Genomic DNA, 17,356 nt, shown 5'->3' on the forward strand with positions numbered 1-17,356 from the left:
TCGTAATTTTTCCATACCTTCAGTGTGTTATAGAGATTCTTGTGCATGTAAAAGATCTTGAAAGTTAAAAAATCCACACCAACAGAAGCCTCCCCCTCCCACAGAAAACACTGCTCCTTAAACGCCTCGCCAGTAGTCCCGCCTTTAATTCTGTGACTTTGTGACAACATTAGCGCTAACACTAGCAGCTAGTTTGGCGTGTAAGAATTGATTTAGCACAGCTGCTCTGTTGTTGTTAGTGTTGCTGGCTCAGGCGTGTGTGACCTGACCAATCAGAGGAGACTGGGTAATCAGGAGGGAGGGGGCTTAAAGAGACAGTGTGTTTCAGAGAGATGGAGAATACAGTACTGCAGCACTGGACAATATGAGAAAACTGATGTATTTTTTGATCATTGTAGCATGTAAACCTATTCTAGTGGTAACCCAAAATAAAATTTCAAACCTGAAAATAAGCATATATGTCAACCTAATCATGGATTTTCCATATGTGTGTGTAATGCACTTTTATTCACTGTGGGGCACGGACAAAGTGCATTTTCCATGGTTGCATACCGGAACAAATGCATCATCCTCCTTTTGTTTTAACAGATGAACATGTCATTTGAGCTGGGATGACTATCAAGAACATGCTAAATGGGCTATAGTATGTTGTGTATGAGTAACTTCAACAAAATGTGAATAATGTCAAAAATATAACAAAAATAAAGCTTGACTGCCTCAATATGTTGCTCATGTATCATTGCCAAAAGACAGAGACTGAAGGCTGTGGGCAGGCAGACAGACAGTCAGACGGACACAAAATGTGTTTAGCACCACTGGAAGACACTGGGAGCTCTCGCTCAATCATCCGTCACTTCTTCGCTGACCTTCTCACCATTGTTCGTCTTGTATCTTTGTTTTTGTCTCTCCTTCCAGCCCTCCTACCCCCACTTCTGTCTCCCTCTTTCGCTCTCCTCCCTTTCTCAGCGTGTGCTGAGCTTTGAAGTTCTGACGAGTGAAAGATGTATTATTCAGTAGCACCGTCGCACAGACACACACGGTGCCACACACACACACACACACATACAGTATACACGTGCATGCGTGGTCAACTACATCTGTGTGGCTCAGTATCTTTGCTCTTGGCCCTTCGCTGAATGGGATAAGTTGACTGTATCACATTTCAGAGGTTGAATAAGCATACTAGTGTGTTACTGCTACTTTTCATGTGTGTGTCAATGTGTGTGTGTGTGTATTGGCTGTATTTGTGTCAGTTTGTGCTGAATGTAGGGCTGAAGCTCTCTGGCAATGGGGCTCATTCTCACTCCGATGATCATTCTGGCATGTCTGCTTAGAGCAGACTCACATGTCACAACTACACATCTCACCAAAGGACAGACAGAGAGAGAGAGAGAGACAGACAGAGAGAGAGGGGGAAGGAGAGAGAGAAAGAGAGGGAAGGAGAGAGAGAGAGAAGGAGAGAGAGGGAGAGCCCTGTCCATCGGTGTCACTCCTCATCCTTGTCGTCTCTGTCGACAGTGACATCACCAGTCCTGTCACCAGAGTTCATCATCACTCCCCCAACAGACACTAGCACTCTTTTCCTCGTCAATCCTCTTCTCTCATTTCATCTATTCTGTCTCTTCCCTCCGTCTCTTGCCATCTGTTTCTTTCCCTTCCAAAGTTTCTTCATCCATTTGTCTCACGTCTTATTCTTTAGTCACTTCTGTCCATACGTTATGCTACAATCTCTTGATTTTAACATTTTGGCTGGCTGTAAACATGTCTGTGTGTTTGCATTTGAGTGCACGTACAGGTAGGTGGATGAGTGGGTGTATCTGTTTTCTTTACGTGTTCATGTGTATGTGCTTTAACACGTGCAGAGCTGCAGTAAGTGAGACGAAAGAAAGACAGAATGAGACACACGACATACACTATGTGGTGCTTCTGGAGGAACAAAATAGCTGCACGAGCTGTAGATAATTAACATATAGGTGTAAAAATAGTCAGACAGAATAGAAAAGAAAAAAGAAAATTTGGAAAGTAAAATATATGCAGTTCATGAGAGAGCAAAACACACAAACAGAGATAGAGGTAGAGATATAGAAGGGTACAGGATAGGATATGGGTCAGGGAAGGGGTAGGGGGTCAGGCTATGAGAAGCCTCTGTATGACTGATATTGAAAAGTAGACAGGCACCTCTTACGTTTATGCGCGCTTGGTACTCGGCGCTACCGGCCGAGTTTCGTGCGGCGCACCGATACACTCCTCCGTCGCGAATCTGCGGGTTGCTGACGTTGACGTGGCTCACAGTGCTGCCATCGGAGAGCGTGTACTGGCTGGCTCGGACACGAGACAGGTCCCGGGCCACAGGCTCGTCATCCAGGGTCCAAGTGATGGTGGGAGGAGGCGCTCCTTTGGCGGCGCACATCAGGGAGAACGGTTCACCCGGGACCACCACCCTCTCGCTGAAGGAGGCAACAATTCGGGGTGTGCCATCTGAGGAACAATCATGTAAAGTGTGAATTTAGAGAAAACAAAAAGTAACTATAAGAGAAACACTGGATTCAAAACAGCATTGTCGTAGGAGATGGATTAAAATGAGACAAGAGATTAAATCACTGAGCTCTGCAAAGTGGAAGCAAAAGAACACATTTTTATTCACTACACCTTACCATTCCTGGTACACACTGAAATATTTATTATAACTAAGTCTGCAGATGATCTATAAATGCTTCCACATCATATGTGAATTACTGAAAATGGACCCTTAACACATGTTTTCCTGTGAAAATAACCAGGCACCTCACATCCTCTCCAGGATATTTTGTGGAAATTCAGACAAACTGCAAACATATTTGCCACTAAACAGCCATATGAAGCATCACATTAATGTAATTGGTCCCCAGCTTTCTTGGTGGATGTATATATGTAAATATCTAATGCAACACCAACATGGCAACACCTGTCTGCCCTCACCTTCCAGCAGTATGATGGAGAAGTCCTGGGCGGTCTGGCCCTTGCGCGTGGCAAAGCACTGGTAGGCTCCCGAGTGTCTCTTCTGTGCAGCGGAAATGAACAATGTCTCATTATGAGCCCCCTGGATGGAAAAGTGCTGATCGGGCAGGACGGGTTCTGTGTTACGATACCAGGACACGATAAAGTGGGGGGAACCCTGGACGGCACAGGATAGGATGACCGTGCTGCTGATCCCCGTCTTCAGGTTCTTGGGAGACAAGGTGACCCGCAGCGGCTCTGGAGGTAGAAGAAGAACCAGGTAGAGACGAGTTAAAAAAAGAAAGAGAAGAAGAAGCAAATACTGTTTGAAATGTCAGTCATTCAGAAACTACTACCTAAATATTGAAGCTACAGTATTGGTGTGATTGCAGGCTTGTCTCATGTCTTGCATTGCTGAACAAAAGCAATTTGAATGGAGCTACGCCGTGCTGGCAAGGCAACACAAATCATATTTTGGTGTGGTGTGATTGTGTATTTGTTGTGTGTGTGTTTCAAGATTTCTGCCATTGTTATTGTGTGAGTGTGTGTATGTGTGTGTGTGTGTGTGTAACTGTGTGCGCTAAGCAGCGAAGAAAAACCGAGACAGAAAGACAGAAAGGGGAGAAAATGTCAGTGAGCAATAAAGCAGCTGGTGTTAAGTGCTGGAGGCTGCTGAATGTGTGTGAGCATGTGTGTGAGGGAGCGACAGTGCATGTGTAAGACTTTCTTCACGGGCAATAAGTGCATGTACTGTAAGTGTGTATCCAAATGTGTGTGTGTGTACCACCTTCTATGCCCTGTCATAGGAGGTTTGTGGGTTGTGCAGTGATGTGCCCTGTGGCCAGTCTGCCCAGCGTCCACTAACTTCACCTTTTCCCCAACCACACTCCCTCTCCACCACCTCCTCCCCCATTTTCTCCACAAGTGTGCCTTCTCCTCTATCTGCACCACCTCCTCACATGTCTTTCATTCATACAAACGACATTATGAAATTCTCTCTGCCTTCCCTCCCTCTCACACATCCTGGGTAAACAGAGCGACAGGCCTGCTGTTCTGCTCTGTCACCGTTGCAAAGCCTCACTGAGGTTTGAGAGCACAGCAGGGGGAAACAAGCCGTCCTTGGAGATCAAGCTCGTGCCTGCTCGGCCCAGACGAGGGCGGGTTGGAGGGGGGCGTGTATGAGGCACGGGGCCAGGGCAAAGCCAGCAGAGCTTAAATGATGTCTCCATCGTGCCTGTCCATGACCTGACATCACATTCATTACCTCTGTCCATCTCACTCTTTTGCTCCATCTGTAGTTGTCAGTGTAGAACAGTGGAGGTCAGGAGAGGTAGATAAAGTGTTGCTTTGTTGTGTGCTGAGAGGGGTGGTCATGGGTATTAAATACTGGCATTTTATGACTCTACTATACACTCTTCAGGTCTTTACCCACCTATGACGTTGAGGTGACCTGTCACCTCTTTGGAGCCGAAGCTGTTGGTGACCTCACAGATGTAGTTGCCGCTGTCCTCGAGCCTCAAGTCAGAAATGGTGAGGCCGGTGATGCGCCGCGTCCAGCGGGAGTCTGCGGGTAATGGCCGACCATCCTTCAGCCATCGGATGGTGGGGTTTGGGTATCCGGATGCGATGCAGGGTAGCTCCACACTGTGCCCCACCTGCACCTCACCGGACTGGAAACTGTCTAGCACTGACGGGGTGGACTCCGTAGGGTCTGTAGATATAGCAAGTCACAGAAATTACACATGTATTAGGAAACAACAGTCCTTTAATTGATTTTTGGATTCTTCACTCATTGGCTGTTGTAGGCTCCAGTGTGAGCATAGAAGCTCTCAACTGCACGGTTTGAGGAAAAACCCTTCGCTTCTTGCTGAAAATTCGATGAGAGGATCGATACCACTCTTATGTCTGTACAGTAAACATATGAAGCTACTGCTAGCAGATGGTTAGCTTGGCACAAAGACTGGAAAAAAGGGCTAGTAACAAAGAGGATAAAATTAGCCGTATAGCACCTTTTAAGATAAGATGTTCCATCTATAGGTTTGTTTAATTTATAGCAAAACTGAAAATGACGGGGGTTTTGACACATTATATCTAGGCCATGTGTATTAACTTCCTGTTTTCCCTGGGTATCTGGTAATATCACAGTGATAAAAACAGGAAGTGACTGACCCTGGCAAAGAAATAGCTCAGCACATAATCTGCCCGTAGCATGTTGTTTTTACACTTTGGTTTTAGGACGAATTAAAACAAACACGATACAACATGTTAATTAATCAGCTTTAGAGCTGCTGGTAGGCAGATTTTGCTCCGGTTGGATGGAGTCATGCTGGCGGTTACCCTCCATTTCCAGTTATTATGCTGAGTCAAGCTAACCATGAAGCTAACGATCTTCTCATCTAACTCTCAAGCAAGCAAGAATGCAAATACATATATTTTTTTCAATTTTGTTGAACAATTACTTTAAAACTAAAACATAAACTGTTTTGTGAAACTTTTAAAGAAATAATTGGAAAACACATGCCATTGCTCATAAACTCATGCTTTAACATTTGGCAAGTACAGTAGAAAGTAGAAAAGGTAACTCATTGCCTACCCATAACAGAGAGCCTGGCTCCATTGCTCTGGCGAGTCTCTCCGCTGTACTTGTGCTTTGTGATGCAGCGGTAGGTGGACAGAGCGTCTTCCTTCTGCACTTCTGAGATATACAGCGCGCCAAATGAGGTCAGGAAGAACCGGTTACCTGTGGAGGACAGCAGAGAGGGAGAAGGGTATGTCAGTTTTCTGATGTCTGTAAAGCATTGCTTTCATGCGGATGTATTTGAGTCAGGATGGGTTCTTTTTCATTTCAGAATCTCAATAGCGAGACTCACTTGCTCTGTTGAGGATTCAATTCAAATCATTATCAAATATTCCAGATAATAATCACATTTGTGATTTAAGTAATTTGATTTTAATTCGATTTTGTATTGCCCTCCAGAAGAAATACAAATAAAAAGTTGAACTCATAAGCAACTAGAATGACACTCAGTAGAGCGCATACCTCTGCCAAGCCTCAATAGAATTCAATCAATGGAGGCAATTTATCAGATTATATGCAGCTTCCTCTTAAGCCACAAAGGCTTTATACTACCTTTTCTTAGCCTGACCCTGACCTGTAAACAAACTTGTAAGAAACATTAATAACCCCCTTTTATCCTCAAGATCTTCTATATTCACTGTATTCATTATTCTTCATTTCTCTATATGTTTTCACTTGCTGGAAAAAAAGCAACCCGAGCAAAGAAAAACTGCTGTTTGGTAGGTCACATGAGAAATGCGCTGCTTTTGAAGTAGATGCCAACCTCTCTATCATAAGACCCTCTTGACAAACCTTGAGCACATTTTCCAGAGAAATCACTAAAAAAAGCAGGGCTCAAACATACACGTCTCCCAAAGACCCGACCACAGCACTTAGGTGAACACATGGGAGCTTTTAACACACTGTGTCCCATCCATCCAGCGAAATATACACAATAGAGAAAGACAGATGAGGGGAAAGAGAGTAGAAAGAAGAGAGTTATTGTAGGTGTTAATAATTGATGTGTCTGTGTGTGTTATGGTAACAGCAGATTAGAGTCATTTTCATTTCACATCACTGACTGCATGGTCCTCCTCTGATTTATCTTCATGTCAATAGAGACAGCATATGTGTGTGTGTGTGAGAGAGAGAGAGAGAGAGAGAGAAGAAGAAGAGAAGAGAGAGAGATGAGGAGAGTGTATTTCAGTGTTTGATTCTTTCCGCTTCTCTGAATCTTTTTGTATTCAGTTCCCCCCAAAGGGTTATTTTAGACAGTGTGCACTTCAGAGTTTGTAGTATATTGCAGATTGTTTGGTTATGTGAATACCGCTGCAGTGTGTGTGTGTGTGTGTTAACATGCTGGCTGTTGTTTGCTGTACATGATGTTTTAATGTCTTTTTGCAGTGTTGACAAGAGAGGACTTGAGTGAAACACAGGTGCATTGAATGGTTACAGACTGGAAGTATGAAGCGCACACAGATTCACTCAAACACAGCCAGAAGCAATACTGTAGGTCAGCACCTCACGGCAACTTTATTCTAAAACACTTCAGGTGTTCGTTTTGTTAGATTTGTTCAATCGTTGATAAAAAGAGGCTGCTGTAGTGTTGAAAGGTGCAGTTCAGGATGGTGGTCATGTTTGAGCCAGTGCTGCTAGTTAATAACCCGAATTTCTCAGTTTTTATTCCCATGTTTAAATTAACAAAGTGACGTGTGTGTGTGTGTAATGTCAAAATGTCAATACACGGTTTTCTGCGTGTGTTAGTCTCAATGAACATGTGAAGGTATGAATGTGTAGGTGAGTATCAATAACCAAGCTAGTATGCGTGTGTGTGTGTGTGTGTGTGTGTGTGTCTTCAGCCACAATGTGAACAACGACAATCGATGCATTTTATAGCTGCACAACTCCATCCAAAGGAGATTTATTAAAAGAGAGAAGACTGGCCTGGCTCCCTGCCACACACACACACACACACACACACACTCACACACTCACACACGCACACACGCACACACACACACACACACACACACACACACACACACACACACACACACACACACACACAGGCTCCATCACTCTAACAAGACTGAGATGTGGAGAAGACTGAGGGCTTTACTTCTTGTGTCAAAGCTGAAGAAAAGCCTGAAGTAGGGCTTTTTTTTAATTTGATGTTCAGTCATTGATTAACCTGTTGATTATTTTTCTAATTATTTAATTAGTGTATATAAAAATCAGGAAAATGTGAAGAATGGCCATCAAAATTTCATTTTTGCTTTCGTTTTGTTCAAGCAACAGCACAAAGACCCTACCCTTTTCAATTTACAATGATATTAAACATGTGCAAACGAGTGACATTCACATTTATTTGACTTTGAACCACTAAATGATATCCCAAAAAAATTAGGATCAATTTACTGATCATTTCAGCTCATAAGGTCTTAGAATACCCAGTACCAGTATCAGAAAATTCCAGGTCTATTAAAATGTCTGCATGTATTTAAGGATTTCTGAATATATATTTTCTGAATATAGTATAAATACACAGAATATACTGTACGTTATGGAATAATAGATACACACATGCAGTAAGTGTGCATGATGCCTGTAAATCTGCATGCATATGTGAAAGTTCACACACACGTGTTTTCATGTGAGTCAGACTGTGCTGAGTGCTAAGCGACGTAAGCTGTAATTTCCGAGCCTGCCCTTTTGTTCCAACCTGGGTATTAAGCCTTACAGGATAATATGCACTTGGCGAGTAGAACCCTGTATAACACACTGCTACATCCTGTCACAACATGCCTGTAGAGAGGAAGACAGACCAGGGGGGGTTGGAGGGGGAGAGGGAGAGAGAGTGGGGGGTAGAGTAAGAAATTTCAGAGATGGTTAAGAATGGAGAGAGAGGAAAAGACAAGTGGTGCAGGGGCCGTTAATGAGAGGGAGCTTGTTAACGCTGGTTGTAAAAGAAACTTATTCTATGATTCCTCATGTGTTTTAACCTACAGCAATTCTTATTTTTTTCATTAATTAATCAATTAATTCCCAGAGACTATAGTGATATCTTCAGGTTTTCTTGTTTTGCACCGTACAGAGCATCATGGGGAGTGTACAGTAGTTCTGCTAACTCAAAACACAATTATCCCACATGGAAATATGAAAAATGCAGGACTTCTCTGTTGTCACATGTATCTATTAATATACATATACTTACCAAATGTTCAGACAATCAGCCAAAAACTTGCAAAAGTATTGCAAACACTTTTGTTTTTGTAAAAGGTGTCTTAGAACTTGTATAGTACCACTTAAATCCCAGATGATGCACAGTTAAGTAGCTTAAACTACATTGAAAATACCAATATAAGGCATGCCCAGCTGCAGCATACGTGACAGTGCGATACGCCTGTAAATAACTGGAGTAGAGCGAATAAACAGGTGTAAAGAACAGGACAACAGCTAGGCCAAATGGTCAAGATTTCAGCGATAAAAGCAGTAAAATATTCTTGAATAAAATCATTCTATTCTCTATTTCTCCTTATCTGTGCGGAGTTCACCCCACTCCTCTTCACTTCCTCTCCGCTCTCACTTCACTGCTGTTCTTTTTCTACCTGATATCTAATTTCTAGTCTCTGCTTGCTCTCCTGCTGTCTGTGAAGATGTGACACACCTAAAACAGCGGAGAGAGGGCGTAGAGGGAGGCAGCGGAGGAGAGGAAGGGGGCTGACCCTACAGGGAGGAGCACGGCAGATGGAGATTGATGGAGGGAGAGATAGGGAGATAAAGAGAAACATGCCGTTGGGAGTGACAGAGGAGGGGAGTGAGAGTGAGAGGGATGAGGGGCCTGCAGGCCTGAGAGCCACACATGGGTAAAAACAATTCCTCTACGTCTTCCTCTATCTCTCCCTCTCTCCCTCGCTCTTTCTCCCCTTGCAAGCCTCTCCTTGTGGGAGAGGAGATCAATTCTCGTCTAGTCTGCCTACGCCTCCAGGAGTTTGTTGTTGTTGTTGAGTGTGTGTATGTATGTGCTTCTGTGTCTGCTGTTTTTTTTTTCTGCTGTGGGAGGCAGGATGAGATCTTTTGAGGTCTATCCCGCACCCAAGGGAGGCGCAAAATCCCCTCACTTCCTCCTTATTTCCCAACCCTTTCCTCCCCTTCTTTAACATTTTTTTCCGTCTGCGTTGACATCTATTCTCCAACCCCGGCCTCTCTTCCTCCAGCCTGCCCTCTACCTCTTTCTATCCCCTGCCCTTCCAGTCTTGCTTCTCTTTCAGGGGGGTCTGTAAGTAATGGAATCAGTTCAGCTGATCAGCCCGAGGCTGGAAGTCAAGCCAAGTGCAGAGAGAAGCCGCTGCTGCTGCTGCTGGATGTGTGTGTGTGTGTGTTCAAGTGTGTGTGTGTGTGTGTGTGTGCACGTATGCCAGAAATTCAACAGACAGACACATACATGCAAATAACGAGACAGAGAGACAGGAAGGGGGAGAGAGAGAGACACAATGAAAAAAGGATTAGGAAGCCCCGGAGCATCACTTGTCTTCCCCCAAAGTTCCCCCAGAGAGAGGACACCCCTCTTCTTTGAGATGAGGTGGGGGAGACAGCGGAGGGGAAGGGGAGGTGGAGGTAAAAGATGAAGGGATGCAGGAAAGGCGCAGCTAAATATATCTCGGTAAAGTATATGGCTGCCATTTTCAACAAATTATCATCAAACAGGAAGAATGGCAACGTAAGAGATCATAGGGAGCAAAACAATGAGAGGAGAAAATGATAATGTAGGAATGTTGGGAGGAGGAGTGGATCAGATCAGACAGGGGGAGCAAGATAGAGACGGTAACTAAGAAAAGATATACATATTTTGAGATGCTGGCCAGACCGTAGAGGCAAGAAAGAGACAGAAATAGATAAAACAGTGAGTGAAAGCAAGAAAGAGAAGCGATAGCAAAGAGAGGAAATGGCGTAAGTAAAGGGGGTTTGTTCTCGGTGCTGCCATGTAAATGAAGGCGGCGCTGCAGCAATGCTAACTAACAGCAATTCACACTGTTGGACTCATCACTTATTAATGCTCTACGGCTCCCCCTCCCTCCCTCTTCTCTCTCCCTCTCTTTACCCATTCCTCTCTCCCCTGCTCTCGCCAGGATCTCTCTTTTTTGTTCGCTCTCTCGCTCGCTGTTGCTAGGGCCCGTGCACTCACGTGACAACAGCTGGGTAGGGGGCGCTGCGGTGGCACACAGCGACATGTGCGAGTGTTCGTTTCATGTGTGTTTTTTTGCGTGTGTGTGCGACAGAGTACCCTTCATTAGAGGTAAAAAAAAAAAAAAAAAAAGGAATCAGCCATTTAAATGATGGCGGCGGAGATCAGAGGAGAGGAGAGAAACTGCTGAATGGATCTGTAATTGATTCACAGGCCCGGGCTAGAGGCCACAGAAGAGCTCAACACATCTCTCTGTGCACCATGTCACTTTATTTTTCACTCGGCGCTTTTCAACAAAAACACATACTGAAGGCTGTAATGAGCATTATTGTCAAGGTTTGCCTTTCAGATTCTGAGGCTAAATGGACCACGAGCTCGGCACAATGCAGACCAGCAGTTGCACAAACAGACTGCACACACGGATACACAAACACACACACATGCAGAGCGCTCGCAAATCCGTCTCACGATCCACACAGTCTTACTCCCACTGTCTCACAATCCACGTTTGCAGAGTGCACTCAACAAATTGCGAGTATGTGTGTGTTTTTCTGCAGAGCATCCTCACTACAGGATGCCACAGCGATGAGCAGACAGTGGAGTACACCTACACATTCCTTATTTATACTCCTCATCCTGATTCGACTTTGCATCGCTGCTTTTCTTCTCTTTTCTTCCTTCCTTCCTTCCTTCCTTCCTTCCTTCCTTCCTTCCTTCCTTCTTTCCACAGTGTCTCTATCCATCCCCTCATCATCGCAGCGCTGATTTTACTGGCCCTGTCTCTCTCCCACAATTTGTCCCTCATGCTGCAGTGGCTGTGAAGACTTACGTGAGTTAAGTTGTCAGTGTTTTCAACGCTCCATCATCTCTCTTGTTGCAATATTTGGGGTACCAGCTGAACCCATCCCCTGAAGCTCTAGAGACACTGACATTATAGCATTTTCCACCCTTCTGGCCCGGCAGTGAATACTCTTCACCATCCCTTTCCGCCTAACTAAAAGATATTAAGTATTCTTTGAGTCTTACTCAATCACAGGCTCTAACCAGTGCTTTACCTTCAAATGGCAGCTTTTTATTGCATACTTCAATAACGTGTCAATGCTACCACCTGAATGACAAAAAACATCATTCTTAGTCCTTTATCTGTACCGTCTTTTTCTTTGTCTTACCCCTTTTTTGTCTGCTGATTGGTTTGACACTAGATTGTATTCCTCTGGTACTCTGTCTTGTTAACACTAAGAAATATGTAACATATACACCGTTGTGGAAGGTGCAAAGTACTATTTATATGGGTGTCTTTCACTTTTAGCAAAGTAATATTTTAATGACTTTTGGGTACTTTATACATAGATCCACATGTGCTAACCACAAACAAATGAGAAGGCCAACAGGGGTGGGTCTGCGCAGGTTTTTGTTAACCTTATTTGTTTTCTGTTATTTCCTTTTTTTGTTTTTTATTTATTTGCTTATTTTTTGACAGTGGCCTTTGAAAGATTGAAATGCTAAGTATCTGTTAATGGTATGCCATATATCCATAAAAAGCTCCATCTTAGTCGTGACGAAGTGCAGATATTCCTTCTGTGATTTTCTGCAATTTTGTGATAGACGACTCAGTATCACTGCTGAGAGAGAGAGCAAAAAAGGACCTTGGTGAAATCTATTCTACGCTATAAACACTCCTAGTCCGGTGTGCTTGGATGAGACACGTCCATTGATAATGCATTGTTTTACTGCTGCTTATACCCAAATACTGAAAGGCTTCATAAAGGCTGAAATCTACTGGAGAACAAGTGGATACACAAACCTCAAACTAACTAATTTCAAAGTAAACACACACAGAACCAAATGTCTATAAATGGCAATATACAGTAGGAGGCTATAAGAGTGTACAAAGGGATGCATCTGATGCATCTATATTTGTGCTACAATGGAATAAAGTTGGAGGATGTTCAAAAGACATATTAGGGCCGAGGTTACCATTAGATCTATTGTATAATTGATAGAGTTAAACAAGATGTATCTACTGTACTTTAACTTAATTCATCAACCATTTATGTAAGAGGAAACAGAGTTGAGGATTTTGTAACAAGCTAGAAAACATATAGCCATGCTCTAATCAGTACATGAGAGGTGGTGCCGTAAGGACACGTGTTCAAAGTCTGCAGCAGATCAGCACCATGGACAGCTACATTTCAAATATCAAGGAATGCTGGCTGAGGTGGTACCACGGACAGCTCTGCAGCCCAAAATAGGAAAACCTTCTTGTGCACAGTCTCATCGTATGGGTCTCTGTGGTACAATAGTTGGCACTATTAAACTGTGTGTCTGTGTGTGTATGTGCGTGTCTGAGGGTAGTGTTAGCTACAGTGGATACTATGGCAGAGTGATAAAATAGTAATGTGGCATATGGCCCAGTGCTACAGCCCAGCCTACCAGCAGTCAGTCAACTCCCTACCAGAGAGCATCTAACAGTGGTACACAAGGTGGATATATTAGTGATGGGTAAACAGAGAGCGACAGATACAACATATAACGAGAGGGCAGAGGAGTCGATCAGACAGTTTAACAAATGAGGCAGCAAACAAACTTTGTAAGCAGCAAAAATACAAGAAGATCAGTGAGGTGCATACAGCAAGAGAGCACAAAAAGTGACACAGACGGCCAGCAGTGTAACTAGCAAAAGTGTGACACCATGTTGGTCCAGGTTAGTGTTAAATGTCTCAAGTTGTCTCGGCATACTAAGTGTACAATAAAATGGTTGCAAAAAGGAGTAAAGTCATAACGATTAATGGTAAACCTTGATCACAACATGTACAGTCATTTCCATATATTTGGAAGCTTCAACATGCGTGGATATAAGACTCCAGTGTAAAGAAACTGCATCTATTGTATTCTGGCACTGGAAAAATATTGCATGTCATGGATACAAGATTCATTCTTTTACCACATGTAACTTTTTTGATCCTATATATTTTGATGATTTGCTGTACTGAACTGTCTTAGCACTACCTTCTGAAAAAATGACATTATTCAAATTAAGTTTATGCAGTATGAAACAATTTTGATCTCCAAAGATAATAGCTTCTATGAGCCTGAGGACATGAGGCCTGAAACTCAGATTTTCCTGACTGTCTTCATGCAGGCTTGCTAGTCCTACATGTCTTTGAGTCTCATACTGTCATACCTGACATTGAGTCACCTGAAAGGACACTCTGCTGCCACTATGTCTGTTCAATTGCCTTATTTCAGATCTTGTTTAAATTGATTGTAAATGTTTTTAACTATACTGTCATTGTATCTGTTTACTCTTGTATTTATCTAGTTTACTTTATTGTATTTAATTCTTCAATTTTGTTTTTTACTCCATAGCGTGTTTATTATCCTGTGTTTGAACTTTTAGCTAATATAGACTGTTGGTTTTACGGCTAGCTGTTTTGTTTGAAAGCACTGTTTTACATCTCGACACCATTGTGAATGGGAAAGCCTCTTCGATGGTCTTTTGAGGTACAATAAAGGTTTTGAAATCAGCAACTACCTCAGCTGATGAGCACCATTTTACAGAGTGATATATTAGACAGCATGCGATCATGCTAAAATGAAAAAAACAAAACAAATTGTATTAAACATTTCTTCTTTCAAATATTGAACAAGTAGAGAAGAATGTTTTACAGAGAGAAAAAAAATGAAAAGACTCGGTCCTGGTTTCTCCTCCTCCACTCCTTCCCCTGGCTAATTTATTTGATAATTACCAAGGGCCCATTATGGCTGATTTCAAGGAGGCACTGGGAAGGCCTACTAAAAGCTATTTCATTTGAGCTGCTCATACTGTATCTAAGCGCCCTCCTTGTGGTTTTCATATGCATGCACACACACATACATACACACACTATATAAAACATCCATGAGTCCATTCAGCTCCAACATGTAATTAACACCCTCACCCCACCTTCACTCACATCTAGAGACATGAGTGTGTGTGTGTGTGTGTGTGTGTGTGTGTGTGTGTGTGTGTGTGTCTAAAGCATGCTGTGTGAGCGCACACATGTATGTGCACCGATGCAGACATGCATGTCTGGAGTGTGTAGGGGCTGAGAGGTGGGCAGGGGGTGAAGGATAATAACGATTGGATTCTAATAAAATGCTCTCATCCTCCTAAATCCCCGTCCTGCCCTCTCCCCCTACCTGCCATATTAACACCCCCATTACAAGGGCAGATGAATGAAAATGAACAGAGCTGTGGTGTGATTCCCCGAGTGTCAAATCAATACCACTCCCCTCCTCCTGTCCGCCCCCTCTCCCCTCATCCCTTTCTCTGCTGCTATAATTTTCGTATTCTCCTCTCCTCTGTTGGCTCTGAAGAATTGACATGTGTTTGACAAAGGGAAATCTACACCTAGTGACAATAGGCTCTCTCCCTATCTGAGTCCCCCCCCCCCACACACACACACTCTCTCTCACTCTCTCTGTAGTATGAAATGAATGACGCTTGCTCCTCTCTATTCACATTCAAAGTAGTCTATAATAGTTAAGTGCTACTGAGATCAAGCCAGACATAGAAAGAGCCACAAGGACGGCGCATTACTGCCACTTTCTTTGACTCAACCGGAGACAAAAGCTTGTCAAAATAACCGGGGAAGGTTAATAAAGGACAGTTGTGTGAATTTCACAGGCGCTGTCTCTTTTTTCCTACCTTTATGAGTGCAGGACACACACTAGAGTCAGAATAATTGAAGAGGAAACACACACACTCTGTCTATTCTTATCTCTCTACAAGTGTTTCGGTTTTTCAGCCCCAACCCTTGACCTTCTCATCCTTCCTCTCCTCCCTTGTTTACCAGGTTCAGTGTGATGCAGTGATCTGAGGATAGGTATGCAGAGTACTAATGCACTCATTAAAAAGGCATGCTTCACCGTCAAATGCCAGCTGCCACCCTCCCCAACACCACCACCCTCACTACCACTGCCACGTCTCCTGATTTCTTTGTCTTTCCCCTTCTCGATATCTATCTGTTTCCTTGGTTTCTCTGTTCTCTCCCTCTGTCTCTCCTCCTGCTGCTGTCTCTCCGTTTTCTCTTTCTATATCTGTTGTTAGAAGGTGGCACCCCTTACACCCACACAGCCCTCACCCTCTCTGAACAACTCATGCTTGAGACTAGAGAGAGGGAGAGAGAGAGAGAGAAAAGAGAGAGGAAGAAGAAAAACAAATAAAGGAAATGGAAAAATGCACTCATCCAAACCAAAAGAAATAGAAAGAGGGAGAAATCTGATAATCTGTCTGTTTTTATCATCAGCCCACTCCCTGCGTGTTCATCTCTGTCTTTCCCTCTGTTATGGTTAAAGGCCTCCACCATACTAATTGGAATGGGCATAAATATTCAAGCAGCAAGATGGAGGCAGGGGTGGATTTCTGAGGAGAAAATTGATAGAAAAATGGCATGGAAAGTAGAGCTGCAATGATGGATCAATTAGTGGTCAACTATTAAATAAATCTACAACTATTTTTGATAATCGATTAATCGTTTTGAGTAATTTTTTAGGAGTAAAAGAGGACAAATGATCTAATTCCAGCTTCTGAAATGTGAATATTAACTGGTTTCTTTCTCTACTCCTCTATGAATATCTTTGGGTTGTGGACAAAACAAGATATTTGAGGATGTCATCTTGGGCTTTGTGAAACACTAATCGACATCTTGTAACCATTTTCTGACACTTTATCGACCACAGAACTAATCAATTAATGAAGATAATAATCAACAGGTTAATCGACAATGAAAATAGTCTTTAGTTGCAGCCCTAAGTTTACATAAGGTCATAGTTTGCAGGTAGTTGAGGACATTTTCTGACATTTTAAAGACCAAACAACTAATCAGTTAATTGACAATAAAAAGAGAAAAAGAGACACAAAACTGTTGTCCTCAGACTGTTTGCACATTTCTCTTTCCTGTTTTGTTGTTTGTGCACAAAAACACCAAAAGAAAATGGCTCCGACTACATTTATCTGCAATTCCATTTGGTCTCTGACAATGACACACACATGCATACAAACACAAACTCCAGACTTGTCAACACGCGCTGCATTGTGTCGCTTTTGTCTTTAATTATTTAGCCTCATAGATAATAGATAGAGACATGCTCGCCAGTCATGAGAAGGCTAACGGGACATATCCAATGCATTATAAACACCACAATGCACACACACACACACATACACACACGGAGTGAAGTCTACTAAAGCGTGACCTTATTTCTTCTGTGGAAAACACAAAAACAATGGAGTGTGAGCAGTCTAATTTCACACACAGGTCGGTTTTGTGTGATTGTCATCCATTATGAAGAGGAACACACGGCCAACGGGGAAAACACTGATCAGGAATCCTCTGAAAGCGGCGTGCTGACTCTCTGTTTAGCTGTTGAACTTTATTCCGCCGTCTACTTGTGGCAAGTTAATGATACTGTGTAAACAAAGGTATCTGCGCACACACAATACTGCTGCTGAGAGCGGGAGAGAGCGCCGGCACACGTGTGATAAACTCTCACACAAATCAATAAAGCCTTGCCCTTTGTAAAGCTATGTTGTCCCCAGTGGGAGTACTACAGTGCCACAGCATGTAAGCAGCACCACAGTGACACATACTGAA

The 17,356-nt window shown here is 43.1% G+C and overlaps 1 protein-coding gene across 3 annotated transcripts in view; it reads right to left on the reverse strand.

The window, feature by feature from the left end:
* The window catches only part of dscaml1 (Down syndrome cell adhesion molecule like 1), a 93,747-nt gene that overhangs the window by 31,768 nt on the left and 44,623 nt on the right, over positions 1-17,356 (reverse strand). For all 3 annotated transcript variants that reach the window (XM_073488439.1, XM_073488446.1, XM_073488431.1), the window contains 4 exons: positions 5,570-5,716; positions 4,409-4,687; positions 2,959-3,234; positions 2,179-2,478 (listed from right to left, as the gene is read on the reverse strand). In XM_073488439.1, coding sequence (XP_073344540.1) covers positions 2,179-2,478; positions 2,959-3,234; positions 4,409-4,687; positions 5,570-5,716 — 1,002 coding nt within the window. The remainder of the gene's footprint in view (positions 1-2,178; positions 2,479-2,958; positions 3,235-4,408; positions 4,688-5,569; positions 5,717-17,356) is intronic.

This window comes from Pagrus major, chromosome 2, assembly GCF_040436345.1.
Source record: "Pagrus major chromosome 2, Pma_NU_1.0".
Taxonomy (NCBI): Eukaryota; Metazoa; Chordata; class Actinopteri; order Spariformes; family Sparidae; genus Pagrus; species Pagrus major.